Genomic DNA, 15,085 nt, shown 5'->3' on the forward strand with positions numbered 1-15,085 from the left:
GCCAGGGAAATGTGGAAATGTTTAATGTTTCTACCCTGTTCTGAGAAGCAGCTCAAAAGAGTGCAGAGGAGCGGAAGGGCTAGAAGGCGGGGATGATAGGCTGGGCAACCTGCAGGAGCCGGGGTGCGCAGAGCAGCCAACCTGGTGGGGACACGGGGTGCCCGGCTTTCATGTGCAGAACAGAGGCAGCCAGTTCGTGTATATTTATTTGCATCTCATCTATACAAGTTATTTACAGATACAAATGGAACCACAGCAAAACTGCTATAAAACCGATCAGCCCCTCCTGACAGCGACTCCTCCCCACAAGGCTGGAGCCTGGCTGTGGAGCGGGCCAGCTGAGTACCTGGGCGTCGGCCAAGGGAAATAGCTGGGGATTATGGCTTCAGCATTCTCCCAGAGCACATTCCTGAGTGCTGACAACGTGGAGCCCTCACCGCCCCCGCCCAGCCCCACCCGCGGTGGCTGGGGAAGGGGGCCCGCGTGGGGGGCAGGCGGCCACCGTTTCCTGTCTTCCTGCCCCCAGAGTGTCTGCTGGACCCCGGGCTGGCAGGAGCACCCGAGCGGATGGGGAGGACACTGGCCCAGGGCCGCTCGCTGCCCTGCTGGCTGCTGTTTGGCAGCTGGAGGTGGCAAGAGCTGCCGGCGCTGCCAGGGAGCATTTGCAGCGGTGGGGGGAACAGGAGCCGGCCCAGGGCTGACGGGGAAAAGGTCTTAGAAAGCATCTCCCAGCTCCGCGCTGGGTTGCAGTAGGGCCGTCAGCGCTGAGTGGAGCCGGGGGCAAAGCACCCACCTCTCCTCTCTTTGGCCTCAGAGCTGGTGAAGGGAGGACCAGGCCACGGCCAACAAAAGGTGCCCCAGCCTTGGTCCCTGGCTGCTCGGAGCCGGGTGCACGCGCCCAGGGGCTTACCCCCAAGGCCCAGGGCCACGGAGGCCTCGGCGGGGCCAGCTTTGGGGCTTGCTGCAGGCCTGGCTCCTTGGGCGGCTCACTCTTCCTGGCATCACGCACAGAGGCCTCTGCTCGGGACCACCACTCCCGTGCCTCACTGCTGACTCCGGGGGTGCAAACCCTCAGGGTGGCAGGGGGAGAAGACCAGTGGGCGGGCCCGGGCATCAGGGATCACAGTGTCGGCCTCGCACACACCTCTGGTCACATGTGCACACCACACACACACACACGCCACCCTCTTGTTGGGTTGGAGGTGCACTCGCTCTCTGACACACGCATATTCACTCATACACACACACACGGTCACAGAGTGAATCCGAGTCTCTTATTGCTGTGCAGGGGTGGGGTGCCAGAGACAGTCACTCCACGAAGACCGAGAACAGCACCATCACCACGATGCCCGCACAAAGCAGAAGCACCTGCTGCAGGGAGCGCCTGCGGGCGAGAGGGCCGGGGCTCAGGGGGCCGCACGGGCCGACGGGCAGCGGGCAGGGGCCTGCCAATGGCAGTGCCGGCGGGCAGCTCACCATGGGTCGTCTTCCTCCAGGAGGTCGGGCAGCACGTTCACCAGGGCGATGTAGAGAAAGCCGCCGGAGGTGAAGGGCAGGATCCAGGCCACCGTCTCCTCTGTAGCAGGGGGAGGAGCCCTGACTGGCTGGGGGGGCTGGGCGGCCATGTGTACCGACCGCCCCCGATCCCGCGGGGTGGACCCGGGCAGAGCCGGGCTCAGATACCCGGGTCAGGGCGGCCGTGCCCTTCGGCCAGGGCCCCTCTGTGGACCGCCACCACCCCCACGCCCGTACCTACTCCCTTGGGGGACTGCGCACAGATGGCGAAGCAGGCGCCCAGCAGGCCCCCCAGTGCCGTCGAGAGCTGCAGCTTGGCTGCGCTCCATCGGTCAAAGCCGGCCCGGAGCAAGATGGCAAAGTCGCCCACCTGAGGGGAGGTCCAGATGATCACTCTGGGCCCCGCTGGGGCCAGACGCCCTGAGCATCTCAGGTGTGGATGGGTGCACCGAGCCCCCAGCAGCAGCCCCATCGCTGGGCCCCCCGGCCCACACCCCCTCTGCTGGGCCCCCAGTCCTGAGGAGGCTGGAGCATGGCTGCAATGGTGGCAGTAGGCTGAGTAGGCTGAGTAGCCCCAGGTCTCTGGTGCAGCCCCCCAAGCCAACCATTGCTGGGCAGTCCCACCCAAAGTACCCCCCCCAGCTGCACACCCACATGGCTGATCATGGGGACCCTGTGGCACTCACCTCATGGGGGATCTCATGCAGGAGGATGGCCATGGTGGTCAGGAGCCCGATCTGCAGGGAGGGGAGTGTGTGTGGGGGTCTGTGTTGAGGGCACCCAGCTGTCCGCTCATCCTACCAGTATCTGCTCTGGGTGCCCTGGATGGACACTGTTTGGGTACTAGAAATACAGCAGCGAATAAAACAGACCAGGAATCCGCCCTCAAGAAGCTCCCAGTCCGGGGTGGGGGAGAGGCAAGGACTGAGTAAACACAGAAAGAGCCGTGTGACCACACACCGTGACAGGGGCCATGGGACACGAGGGGCCTGGCAGATGAGGGGTCAGCAGAGGCCTCTTTGAGAAAGTGCTTTTGGAATGGAGGCCTGAAGGATGAGAGTGGGAGAAAGAACACTCCAAGCAGAGGCAGCAGGGAGGAGGAAGCAACCAGAGGGGGACGAGGTGGGCCAGTTCAAGGGCAGACAGACCTCAGGGCCCAAGCACAGAGGCAGAGGGAGCAGGAGTGGGGAGAAGCACGTAGAAGCAGGAAGGGGCTGAGTCTAGCAGCTTGGCTGAGGCCCGTGGTCCCAATGAGGAGTGTTCGCAGTAAGGAGGCCGGGGTAAGGTGCTGGGTGCAGGGAGCGTGGAGGAGGCGACTGGAGGCAGGGCCTCCTGGTCAATGTGGGCCCTGCATGCCCGTCACGATGGCCTGCGCCCCCACCCCCGCCCCAGCCTCACTCACCTTCTTGCTCACTAGGAAGCTGGCAGCCACGGCCAGCCCGTGGGTGAAGTTGTCTATGGTGTTGGCCAGCAGGTTGAGATAGCCACTGACCTGGGTGAGGAGGGACAGGGTTGGGCTGAGCCGGGCAGGTGGGCCTGAGCCGGGCCGGCCACTCGGGGTGGGGCGGCTGTGGGGGGGCAGGGCCCGAGCGGGCCACTCACTTTGATGTTCCGGACCACGGCGCTCAGGCCGGGCTCTGCAGCCGGCTGGGCCAGATAGTGGCCTCCATTGAGCGCGGCAGCAGCTGCGGGGTCTTTGCTGGGGGCCTAGGGCCAGGAGAAGGGGGGAGAGGTGCCATTAGATGCCCCCCACTCGGCCAGGGTAAACAAAGGGAGGGAGACAGGGGAGACGCCTTTTATCTGGCTGGACTTCGCTGCTCAACCAGCCGGGTGACCCCAGGCCCAGCAGGCCCTCTGCTTTCCAGGCTGCTGTCGCCATCATCCATGGGACAAGTCATGGCAGGGGCTGCGCCCGATCGTTCCAGACAAGCTGGCCCAACCTCCCAGAGCTCCCAGGAAAGCGCCGAGAGACCCTCTTTTTTAGGGCTTGACTCAAAACCTGAATATTCACTGGAAGGGCTGATGCTGAAACTCCAATACTTTGGCCACCTGATGTGAAGAACTGACTCACTGGAAAAGACCCTGATGCTGGGAAAGACTGAGGGCGGGAGGAGAAGGGGACGACCGAGGATGAGATGGCTGGATGGCATCACCGACTCAATGGACATGGGTTTGAGTAAACTCCAGGAGTTGGTGATGGACAGGGAGGCCTGGCGTGCGGCAGTCCATGGGGTTGCGAAGAGTTGGACACGCCTGAGGGACTGAACTGAACTGAACTGACTCAAAACCTGGGCCTCCAGGCCCTAGTACCACCACAGAATGAAGGCTGACCTGTGTAGGCTCTGGAGTTTGGGGCTCACCTGGCTGGTCTCCTCCTTCCCTTTGCTGTCCAAGAACAACTTCTCCAACACCAGGAAGGTCAGGAAGCCGGCAATGACCCACAGTCCCAGCTGCTGTTGCTGCTGCAGGCGCTGCCTCTCACCACCTGCAGGGGGCAGCACTGACAAGCCAGGCCAAGCCAGGGCCACAGATCCCCATCGGAACGGGGGCACGGGGACCGTGACAGAGGTCCAGGCGCCCCTCTCCCAGTCCTTCTTCAGAGTGGGCATGGCCTAGGTCATTCCTGGGCCTGGGCACCAGCTCCACTCACTGCCCACCACCCTCCTGGCCCCCCCAGCCCGTGGCCTCACTCACCAGAGCTGGCGCTGTTCGTGTAGGCCCACGCCTCAGGGAGCAGGTGGAGAAACACGTTGCCCAGAAGTCCCCCCAAGGCAAAGCTGAGCAGCTGTTTCAGGCGCCGTGCCCCAGCTACAAGGCAGAGATGTGGGACCTGGGAACCGAGGCCAGAGTCCCTGGCCTGACCCCTTCCCCACCCAGCTTACTGGGCTCCTAGTGTGATCCCAACCAGACTGCAGGTCTCTGGAAGGCTGGACATGGGCTGCTGGCCTCCCCGGGCCCCCAGCCTCCAGCCCCTCTAGGGGCTGGTGTTCAGCAGGAATTCACCACGTCCTGCAGGGCGCCCGTGGACCCACTACTGCTCCAGGGCTGAGAGAGCGGACAAGCCCCAGCTCCCAAAGCCAGCAGCTGGTAAGTCTTGCAGATTACTTCCAGGGCTCAGTCTCATCATCTGTAAACTGGGGACAATTGCATCTATGTGACAGTCAGTGATCTTGAGGAAATTAAATGACAACATGTACAGGAAATGCTTATTAAAGAGGAGTTTTTCTCTTCTCGGCCACTGATACTCTCAGCGAAGTGGCAGAGATCTGACAACCTGTGCAGACTTAGAATACCCAGAGTTGGAAGTGCCCTAAAGGGGCCCTTGGTTCAGTAGACAAACTGAGGCCCAGAGGAAAAAGGTGGCTTGGTGGTGGGGGTATGATCCCAGGGTAGCTACTGCTTCCAGGCTGTGCGACCTTGGGCTCCTCGAAGAACTCCTTTGTGCCCGTGCGTCCCCATTTGTACAATGGAGCTAACAATCCAAGTCCTCCCTAGGCTGACCCCGCAGGGATGCCATGAGAGGGTCAGGAGCGCCGGGGCTGAAGAGGGCTGTGTTCACAGCTGCGGTGCCAGCCCTCAGCCCAGGGCCCAGCACAGCTGTGTGCATGTCCATCTGCTGAATGAACGGTTCCTAAGCCTGGCAGGCAGCACAAGTCCCCGGGGGACCCTGGCTTCAGAGATTCCCAGGGCTGGTCCAGAACTTCCATGGCATTGTCCTGGCTGGGGGCGACAGGCACCTGCATCTTTAGGGCTCCCCATCTGATCCTGTTTCTCTTTCATCACAGAACGTCACTGTGGACACACGCACACGGTAGGAAGGGGAAGCCAAGGAAAGCCCTCTGCCACGCCTGCGCCCACCTCCCAGGTGCCCTCCCCAGAGGAGGCGGGCTGCCAGCGTCTCCGTGTTCCAGGGAAGGCCGCCCTGGGGGCTCTGGGTCTGAGCACCCTTTTGCACGCTGAAGGGGGGCTGAAGCGATAGGTGGCGCTTTTTACGGGGCACTGGCTGATGAACATGGAGCCCCTTCCCAGCGGTGGACAGTCTTCTTTTTTTTTTCAAGTTAACTGCTTAATTTATGTGGTGTGTTGGGCCCACCACCCCTACCCTTGTAGGGGTCACCGTGGCACCACCTGCCACACGAAGCCAGCCTCGCTGTGGTCGGAGCCCGGGACGTAAGCCTGCACAGTCCACGCCTAAGCATGGTTGAGACAGCAAGGAAACTCTGGCCAGAGGTGACACCTAGTCCCACTGCTCATCAGGTCTGCATACAGCATTTCATGTATTACCCCAGAGGTATAACATCAAGACAGGCTGAATAGCAACCGTCTTCTCCTGCATCATCCACCTGCCCCACCAGTACCACCACCTCACGTCTCAGTAAGATCCCAAACCCACTCCTCACTCGCTAAATATGGTACAAGGTGACACTCAGGGGAGGCAGGTCCACTTGTGTTCAAGAACGCCCCCCTCCCAGGTCTGGAAGCCAGGGTGGACGATATCCCCCAGGTTTTTCAGTGGCTGGGCAGTCTTCCAATCGCTTTACTGATATTAGTTCATTTAATCATCACAAAAACATCTATGAAGTTTATACTGTTATTATCCCCGTTTTTAAGGTTGGGACCTTGAGGCAGAGCCAAGTTAAGGAACTCACGCAATACTACCCAAAGTAGCACAGCCAGGCTTTGAACCCCAGGCAGCCTGGTATCCTATTTCCAGCCTTGCCTCTTGCTTTGCAGTGAACGTTCACTGATGTTCATCTTTCAGGATAAACAGGTGCACAAACGGATGAACAAATAAGCTGGCGCACCCCGGCTCACTGGACCGCAGGGAAGAGCTGTACTCGGTCCAGCCCTCTACCTCAGACACGCTGCTGCCTGGGACGAGACCCGGCTCTCCCAGGAAGGGCAGCGGCATGGTTCCCTGGTCACCTGCCGCCCCTGGGTCACCTGTCGTCCCCGGGTCACCTGCTGCCCCCTGGGTGCCGGAGAGGGGATCACTCACCTTCTGAGCGCAACGTGGTCCCCATCTCCAAGGGAATGACAAGCAGAGGGAAGACCCCGCTGAGCCCCACCATGAGTGAGCCCAGGAGGGAGCAGATCCACGTCTCCAGCCTCTCTCCACTCAGCAGGGCCCCCCAGGACTCGCTCTCCTTACTGTCCAGGCGACAGGCTGCTGCCACCCCCCGGCTCCGGAGGGCCTGCTGGGAGCCCCCAGCCCCTCCCAGGAGCTCCAGGGCAAGAGCCGTGAGGAAGAGGAGCCTCTGTCCCGCCATGCCGATGCCGGGGCAGGGACATCCAGGCATGCCACGTGCTGAAAAAACACACAAAGGCCGCTTGCGTGAGCGGCCACCCTTGGCCGCACACCTGCTTAGAAAACGTGGCACCTGGACCCTCCCCGCGCTCCCTGCGGCCATGGCACCCGCCCTCCTGCCTGCCTCCCCCAGGGCCTCCAAGGACCCCTGTGAGGGGTGCACGGAGCAATGGGGCTCTGCTCCTCCACACCCCACTTCCAAGGACCACACATTTTCTTTTTCCTTGGGAGCCAGTTCCAGACTTTGTGTCAGCCTGTCTGCCTAGGGCTAAACTTTCCTTAATGACAGGGTGAGGCGCTGGCTGGGTTCCCTTCAGCCACCGGCAGGCCCGCCCCATCAGGGTGTCTGGTTGCCAGGGGAGAAAGCTTGGCTGCCAGGATGCGGCCCAGTGAGGATACCCCCAGGAGCGGCGGCCGGCGGCGGCACTGTCTAGCTTGACGGGACGAGCTTAGGAAGCGCAGGTGGCGGAAGCCAAGCAGCTGGGCTAGGTCAAGACCATCAGGGCTTCTTCCTAGGAAATGAGTCTAATACCCTGGGGCCTGGAGACAGGCAGGACGTGAGGTGAGACCGAAGAGAGAGGCTCCTTCAGTGACGAGAGGCCTCCCAGATGCACGGGGCACGGGCATCCAAGACCCACCCTTAACTCTGTGCTCCACGCTTAAAGCTGCTGGGCTTGCGGTGCTGTGTGCTCAGTCGTTCAGCCCTGTCGACTCTCTGCGACCCCGTGGACTGTAGCCCGCCAGGCTCCTCTGTCCATGGGGATTCTCCAGGCAAGAATACTGGAGTGGGCTGCCGTGCCCTCCTCGCCTGACTGCGGACAAGTCCCTAAAGCCCTTCTCTGAGCCCTTAGTCTCCTCCTCTTCCGAGGAAGATCAGTATGGCCTCCCTCACTTGGTTGTGAGGGTGAGATGAGTTTGCCTTTTGGGTGAGCCTGCCTGGCATGGTGAAGGTGCAGAGAGCCCTCCTCGCGTTAAGGGGCAGCCCGAGTGTACCCAGCGGGCAGATCACAGGATCTGGATGTGAGTCAACCAAGAGGGAAGTTCAACCTGGAAACTCGGGCATGAGGTTTAAATGTGGTCTTCCCAGCCTCAGGCCGGCTGTGACCTTGAGCCGGTGATGTCTTTGCCTCAGTTTCCTCATCTCCTGATGGAGATGGGAGGAAGGGAAAGCAGCTAGCTGGAAGAGACGCTAGGGTCTGGGATCTCCAGGCCTTAACGGGACCCTGATGAAATCCACTGGGCTCCACTGGGGACCAAAGGCGGGACTGCGGCCAGAAGGCCGGGCTTGGGAGGCAGAGGCGGGTCACGGTTAGAGGTGAGGGGGCCCCAGGTGTGGAACAGGAGATAGGGCTACCGAGAGAGTCAGAGAGAAGAGAGAACGGGGGAAGCAAGAGCGGCAGAGTGAAGAGGGGGAGAGTCAAAGACGGATGCGGAGCGGGGAGAGATGGGGACGACGCGTGGGGAGACAGAGGAGAAGAGCCCAAGGAAGTTTTAACTCCCGGGCGAGAGGCCCAGGTCTGACCTGGACAAGGGGATCGGCAGAGTCCGCCCCGTCCGGGGCTCGGGCCCCGGGCGTCGGGCGGTCACTCACCGTGCGGCGGCGGCGGCGCTCCGGGCGGCCCCGGCCATCCAGCTGCGGCACCGCGCCCCGCCCCGGCTCTGCCCCGCCCGGCCCGGCGCCCCCCTCCACCCTGGCCCGGAGCCGCCCCCAGCGCGCGGCCACGTCACACGGGACCTGTCCGGAACCCGGCGCGCCGCGCGCCGCGGGGTCGCGGGGGGAGCGGCGGTAAAGGGGCGCGCTTCCGCCTCGAGGCTATGGGGGACCCAGGAGGCTGGCGCACTTCCGCTCGGGCCGGACCGGGGACAGCGGCGGAGAGCGTCGGGCGGAAGTGGGAGCCCCGTGGGCGCCCGGCTCGGCCTGGCTGCGCGAGAGAGGAGGCAGCGGCCCCCGCAGGGACCGCGAGCGGCCGGGGCACTTGGGCTTGCGGGGCCTGGCCGCCGCTTCCTCTCTCCGGCGGCGGTGCCGGCCGCGGCCGCACGGGGGCGCGCTCGGCCGCAGGACGGCGCCGCCCCGGGCCGGGGTCCGGGTGTGCGGGGCGGGGGACGGCTGCCGCGCTCCTGCTCTGAGTCAGCCGGGCCTGGCTCCTCCATGAGCCAGGGAAAGGGGAAGTTCCTGCCACAGGGAGGGGCCTAGCCCCGGGAACCTCAGAAGAGGGAATTTTATTCTTACTCATCGAATTATTTTTATGCTTTGGTTTTCACTGGGAACCTCAAGCCTTTTGTCGCCAGGGCTTGTAACCCTTTGGAGTCCAATGCACGGTGGCCCGACGTTGCTGCCCGGTAAACTTCAAACCTTGGGGAGCAGAGACTCTGTGCTTCCGTCACTTTAGACGAGGGCAGCAAATTAGCATCATTATTATTATAATTGCAGTTTAACTGAACGTCGATGCCGTGCCATTCACTCTGTTCGTACTGTCTTCAATGAATCCTCGGGTCTGTCCCGTTAAGGTGGGGACTGTTAGCGCAGGGTCGCACAGATGGCAGAAGCCCGATTCAAACCTGGGTGTCCCTGGACCCAGAGCATGTGAGAGCACCTCTCACTTGCAGGATCATGGGAATCTGGTTTGGCATTTCCACATTTGCATTCTTCTTGGGGAATCAGCCAGGACCATATAATACCAGGAAAGGGGCACTTGGGTGCCCCCTTGGGTAGAGATTGTGTCCGGGGTGGGAGTCTCCGAGCCTCTGACCCTCATCTGCTCCTGCGGTGGGTCCTTCATCCGTCATGTGTCACTCTGTTACCGGGGGCTCCGACAGCACAGGGCTGTCACGTGCTACACCTACACCAGTTGCCCTATTCTACCGCACTCGCCCACGTTTGCCCTTCCTAGACCCCCAGCTACACAGCGGATCAGCTTTCCTCTGAAAGTCCTGTCTGCCTCAACCACCAGGCCCTTAGTTCTGCCGGGGCGCCCTCCTGTTCCGCTTCCTGAGTTCTGAAGTGGAAGCCCCAACTTACTTTGTAAAGGGAGGAGGACACTCAGGAATGCTGCTTTGGGATCTCTAAGATGCCCTCCCCACCTATGCAAATCACTCCTTCACATGCAAAGCACTTCACAATATACAAATGATTTCACAATAACACAGTCAGCATTCCCGCCACTAGGAGCTGAGGACTGCTGGCCGCCAGTAAGGGGATGGGCAAGACCCGGCTAGAAACACCACATGCTGCCTTCTCTCTGCCCTTTTCTCTCACTCGGGCCGGAATTTCCATCATTAGACTCCCTAATGTACTGGGGGTTGGGATGAGACTGGAAAATGGTCATGAGCCAGAAGAGCCCAGGTAGAGTTCAGTGGGGGAACCAAAGTGTGGCTGTTAAAAATGGTGAGTTAGATCTGCCAGGGGTTTCTGGATGTGGATGAGTAAGAAAAGAGAAATGTAGAAGTATCTTTAAATATATCCGCTAGTTTAAACTCATGACAAGGAGGATGATTAAAGGTATTGAGAGAGAGAGAGATATATAAGCCCGTGTATAATTGTGAGGCTCCTCTGTCCATGGGATTTTCCAGGCAATAGTCTTGGAGTAGGTCGCCATTTCCTTCTCCAGGGGATCTTCCCAACCTAGGGCTTGAACCCGGGTCTCCCACATTGTAGGCAGACGCTTTACTGTCTGAGCCACCAGGGAAGTCTAAATAAAAACTAGAGAAAATCAAATCTTCCCAGGCAGTGGGTTGAGACCCACACTTCCAATGCAGGGGGCATGGGTTTGATCCCTGGTCGGGGAACTAAGCCCACAGGCTGTAGCTAAGAGTTCGCATGCCACAACTAAAGATCTGCATGCTGGGGCTTCCCTGGTGGTTCAGTGGTAAAGAATCTACCTGTCCATGCAGGAGACACAGGTTCGATCCCTGATCCAGAAAGATTCCACATGCAGTGGAGCAGCTAAGCCCCGGTGCCTGTGCTGTAGAGTCCGGGATCCACAACTACCGAGCCCACACCCCACAAATACTGAAGCCCGTGGGCGTCTTGAGCCTGTGCTCCACAAGAAGAGACGCCATGACAATGAACTGCAGCTAGAGAGTAGCCCCCGCTGGAATCAACTAGAGAAAACCCCCATGCAGCAACAAAGACCCAGGACAGCCAATAAGTAAATAAATAAAAGTGTTTTTAAAAAAAGAATCCTGCAGGCCACAATGAAGATCAAAGATCCTGTGTGCTGCAAGTAAGACGAGGCACAGCCAAATTAATTAAATTTTAAAAAGAGAAAAATTTTAAAAACATACATATATAAAAAAGAAGGTATTACAGTAATGAACAGAGGATGACACAGGGTGGGGGCCATGCCCTCCTCTCCTTGCTGAGCACAGATGAATGGCTTCCAACACATTTATCAATCGGTTTGGAGGCTTCAGGGACTGCCTGGGTCACGGCACTGGGCCGGCACACTCCAGCAGGGCAAGGTGAGCCTGGACACTGCTTTCTTTGTGGTTGGGAGGCATCTGGCACCCGGGGTGGGGGTGGGGGTGGCGCAGACCAATTTCTCTGATTTCACTGAGTTGCCCAGGGTCTGACTAACACGTTGTTCCTGGCTCTGGTACCTTTACCAGAGGCTGCCTTTCTCAGCAGCCTCAGCCCCCTTACTTCTGGAAGGTGGGGCTGCTCCTCACCGGGCGATGGCCGGCACTGCCCAGACCCTGCCAACCCTCTCCTCCTTTGGCAGTCCAGGCTGGAGGCCCGAGGCCGGGCACCTTCCTCCTGCTTCCAGAGCGTGGCCTCTGTGAGAGAGCCGGCCTTCTCTGGGCTTTCCGTGGGGGCCTGCAGGGAGGCAGCAGTCGCTTGGAGAAGGGCGTCTGAGGCTCAGGGGGCCCAGGGTGGGGTGAGGTGGAGCCCAGGGCTCACCTGGGGCCCCGCTGCTCTTACCATGGCCTCCGGCTCTGCCTCTCCACACTGGACGTGCCCTTCTGGAACCCGCGACCCTAACTCTGTCTCAACTTGCTCTTCCCAGGGCAGCCTTAGCTCCCCGTGAGTTTCTGGGGAGCTGTCTCCGCTGAGTCTCCAAGCCTGGCTGGCAGTGCCCAGCGAGTCCACCGATGGCGCTCCCTGTGGCTAGGCTCCCTCCATCCCTCTCTCCTTTCCGGGGGCCTCCCTCCCTCTCTCCTTTCCCGGCGCCTCCCTGCCTTTACTGCCCCTGAGTCACTCCCACCCCACCCCGGCAGGCCTGGCTTGGCCTTCCCCTTCCAGCCCCTTCCACCGTCTCTGGTCTCTGTCGATTGGAATCCAGCCTGTTTGCAAGGCCGCCGCCTCTCTGAAGCCTTCTGGGTCTGTCCAGGCCCTCAGTGGTCGTGTCTTTGGAGCCCGGAGACCTGTCCCCTGAATACACAGGGCTTCTCCACCCACCACCCTCCTCAGCCTCGCCCCACTGTGGGCTTCTGGAAAGAAAGACAAGCTCTTGCCAATAACCCAGAGGAGAAGTCTGTCCAAATCAATTTAATGTCTCCCTTTCCCCCTCTCCTGCCTCAGGAGCACAGAATGGGATAAAATTCCTGTGCGCTACACACTGTGTTCTGAGACTTTGCAGGGCTCTCTTTTATTTAATTTATGTCTTTTTAAATATATATATATATTTATTTATTTGGCGGTGCCAGGTCTTAGTTGTGGCAAGTAGAACCTTAGTTCAGGCATAGAGGATCTTAGTTTCCCGACCAGGGATTGAACCCACAGTTCCAGCATTGGGAGGCGGAGTCTCCTGAATCACCCCATTTAATTCACGTTTATTCATAGATTTCCTTGCATGTTACCCCGTTCAAATCCCATATCTCTGCTTCCTTCTTGGGGGAACCTGAGTTTTAACAATTCTTTCCTTATTTTTAATAAACATGAAAAAAAAGAAAAAATAAATAAACATGACAGGCAATACAATATTCTGTCCAATCTGCTTCTTTTTTTTTTAATAAGGAAAAGAGCTGTTTTCTTTTACATTATTCAGAATTTTGTTTGTTGTTTTTTTTTTAAAGTTGTTCTCATATAGGTCCTGCCTAACTCTTAATAAACTTCAGTTCATTTCAGTTGCTCAGTCATGTCCAATTCTTTGCAACCCCACGGACTGCAGCACGCTGTCCTTCACCATCTCCTGGAGCTTGCTCAAACTCATGTCCATCAAGTTGGTGATGCCATCCAACCATCTCATCCTGTGTTATCCCCTTCTCCTCCTGCTTTGATAAGCTTACTTTTAAATACTTTACATTTTGCAGGTAGTTAAAATAATGTATTTCATGTTACATTTTAAATGTAGTGCACAGGAAGGCAAATGATTTTTATGCACTCCTTTGATAACTGGTAAGCCAACTACATTTTCTTACTGGTTCTGGTCAATTCTCAGTATTACTCTTGAGTCTTCTGGGTGGGTAATCACATCATCTCCTAATAATAAAAGTAGCAGAAGGAAGGGACCCACATCATCTGTTGTAGAGATATGGTTTGGCTTGGTTTTGAACTTCATAGGAAGTATTTGGGGACTGGCTTTTTCCCTCAACGATATGGGTACTAAGGGCTTCCTGGGTGGCTCAGACAGTAAAGAATATGCCTGCAATGCAGGAGACCCGGTTTCAATCCCTGGGTTGGGAAGATCCCCTGGAGAAGGGAATGGCTACCTACCCTAGTATTCTTGCCTGGAGAATTCCACGGACAGAGGAGCCTGGCAGGCTATGGGGTCACAAAGAATCGGACAGGACTGAGCAATTAACAGTTTCATGGGTACTAAGATTGATTCACAATATTGGGAGAAGCTTGTTTTCTCGCACTGCTGAGCCATGTGCCACTGTGTGAATGAGTCCTCTGTAACGTACCCATTCTTTTTGTCAATAGGCATTTGGGATACTTCCTAGATTTTTGCTATTCAGGACAGTGCAGCTTTGAATGTTCCCTGTCTCTTGGAGCACATGCCAAAGTTTCTCTTGATTTTAGCCTGGAGGGGGATCTGCTGGGCTTTACAAGATAAGGCCAGATTGTTTTCCCCAGAGGTTGTCTGGAGTTGCACTCTGACTAATGCACTGGAGATCCCGTGGCCCCACCTCTTCTCCAACGTTTGGTGCTGTCAGTCTCGTTCATTTTTGCCCTTCACATGGTGTAAAATAGCATCTTATTGTGGTCTTTATTTGCATTCTTTCATTGCCAATGAGCTTGAGCATCCCTTAGATGTTGATTGGACAAACGTGTTTCTTTTGTAAAAAGGCCAGTTCATGTCTTATATCTGTTTTTCTGTTGCATGACGAGGGTTGTTTTTTGTTGTTTGTTTTATTTTTTTCTCCATGGTTTTGCAACAGTCCTTTATGTATTTTTGATGTTTATCCTTCACGAGTTGGACCTGGCAGACAGGCAGACGTCTCCTCCAGTTTGTGGCATTTCACTTTCTCTAAGGTGTCTCCACGTCTCTCTTACCTCCCACACCTGTGCCAGGGATGCGAGTGTGCGTGCGTGCGTGTGTGCACGCGGGCGCGTGTGTGGTGTGTGTGTGGTGGGCTCCTGTCCCTCAGAACACCTTGCAGACCAAGGCCACTGACTCTCCTGCTCCCTGGGGCGTTAAGGGACCCCGGTAGCCCTCCCGTATTTGGTCGAGGGGGCCCGGATGGGGAGCCCCCGTCGGGGTGGGGGTGGATGTGCTGCCGCAGGGAGGGCCTCATCACGATGATGCCCCCTCCCAGGAGTTGTTTATCACTTCCGGCTGCTCACCTGGGGGCCGGGCCCCTCTCTGCTCCGCTGGGCAGCAGCCCGGGCACTCCCTGGGGGCGGGCGGCCGCGGGGGAGGGGCGCCCCGGCCCGGGCCCTCGGGAGGCGGAGGCGCGGGCCAGGCCTGCGGCGGGGGCTGGGCGGGGGGCGGAAGCTGCCCGAGCAGATAAGAGCCGAGGTCGGTCCTGCGGTGAGACAGTGCGGGACGCCGCCTCCTCCCCCTAGCCTCCGCCCAGCCCGCCCCCGCACTCTCCGGTCCCAACTCCCCGGAGCCACGGTCAGCCCCGGCGGCCCCCTCCCTCCAACCCCGGGGGTTGATCCCCTGCAGCCGTGGGGGATGGGGCTCCAGCCTGCACGTTCCGTTCCAAACTTCAGTCATCTCCGTTGGAAAATGGGGGTAGGAGCTCCAGTTACCCACCCCAGGGCCGTTGGGGATGGGACAGGCGCAGGCTGGTGAAATCCCTTTGTAGATCTGGGCCCTTTTGTAAAGAAGGGGTACCCTGAGTTCCTTGCATGGCCCCTGCCTGTTCTTGCTG

At 58.6% G+C, this 15,085-nt stretch overlaps 2 protein-coding genes across 7 annotated transcripts; both read right to left on the reverse strand.

Annotated features, from left to right (window-relative positions):
- Positions 1–188: 188 nt before the first annotated feature.
- SLC39A13 (solute carrier family 39 member 13) lies at positions 189–8,497 on the reverse strand. 6 transcript variants are annotated; one of them, XM_025266079.3, is made up of 10 exons: positions 8,415–8,497; positions 6,515–6,823; positions 4,210–4,323; positions 3,876–4,000; positions 3,118–3,222; positions 2,918–3,007; positions 2,202–2,252; positions 1,757–1,885; positions 1,477–1,576; positions 189–1,384 (listed from the first exon to the last, which is right to left on the reverse strand). In XM_025266079.3, the coding sequence occupies exons 2-9, from the start codon at positions 6,813–6,815 to the stop codon at positions 1,514–1,516; spliced, it is 978 nt and encodes a 325-aa protein (XP_025121864.1). In that variant the 5' UTR covers positions 6,816–6,823; positions 8,415–8,497; the 3' UTR covers positions 189–1,384; positions 1,477–1,513. The 6 variants fall into 6 exon arrangements, with proteins under 6 accessions (XP_025121864.1, XP_006057424.1, XP_006057426.1 ...); XM_006057362.4 differs by having other exon boundaries at positions 1,753–1,885; XM_006057364.4 differs by having other exon boundaries at positions 3,876–4,015.
- Positions 8,036–14,928, reverse strand: LOC123329850 (basic proline-rich protein). The gene is made up of 5 exons (XM_044929839.2): positions 14,553–14,928; positions 11,492–11,659; positions 8,682–8,941; positions 8,346–8,636; positions 8,036–8,173 (listed from the first exon to the last, which is right to left on the reverse strand). Exons 1-5 carry the CDS (start codon positions 14,926–14,928, stop codon positions 8,036–8,038), a joined length of 1,233 nt encoding a protein of 410 aa, XP_044785774.2.
- Positions 14,929–15,085: the final 157 nt, after the last annotated feature.

This window comes from Bubalus bubalis, chromosome 16, assembly GCF_019923935.1.
Source record: "Bubalus bubalis isolate 160015118507 breed Murrah chromosome 16, NDDB_SH_1, whole genome shotgun sequence".
Lineage (NCBI taxonomy): Eukaryota > Metazoa > Chordata > Mammalia > Artiodactyla > Bovidae > Bubalus > Bubalus bubalis.

Coding starts and splice junctions, on each gene's coding strand:
- SLC39A13 (XM_006057361.4), bottom strand. CDS start 6,815: ATGCCTGGATGTCCCTGCCCCGGCATCGGCATGGCGGGACAGAGGCTC. Junction 3,008..3,117: donor CCGTGGTCCGGAACATCAAA/GTGAGTGGCCCG, acceptor CTCCTCACCCAG/GTCAGTGGCTATCTCAACCT. Junction 1,577..1,752: donor GCAGTCCCCCAAGGGAGTAG/GTACGGGCGTGG, acceptor CCCCTGCTACAG/AGGAGACGGTGGCCTGGATC.
- LOC123329850 (XM_044929839.2), bottom strand. CDS start 14,928: ATGACTGAAGTTTGGAACGGAACGTGCAGGCTGGAGCCCCATCCCCCA. Junction 8,942..11,491: donor GCAGTGCCGGCCATCGCCCG/GTGAGGAGCAGC, acceptor GACTCAGAGCAG/GAGCGCGGCAGCCGTCCCCC. Junction 8,637..8,681: donor GCTCTCCGCCGCTGTCCCCG/GTCCGGCCCGAG, acceptor GGTCCCCCATAG/CCTCGAGGCGGAAGCGCGCC.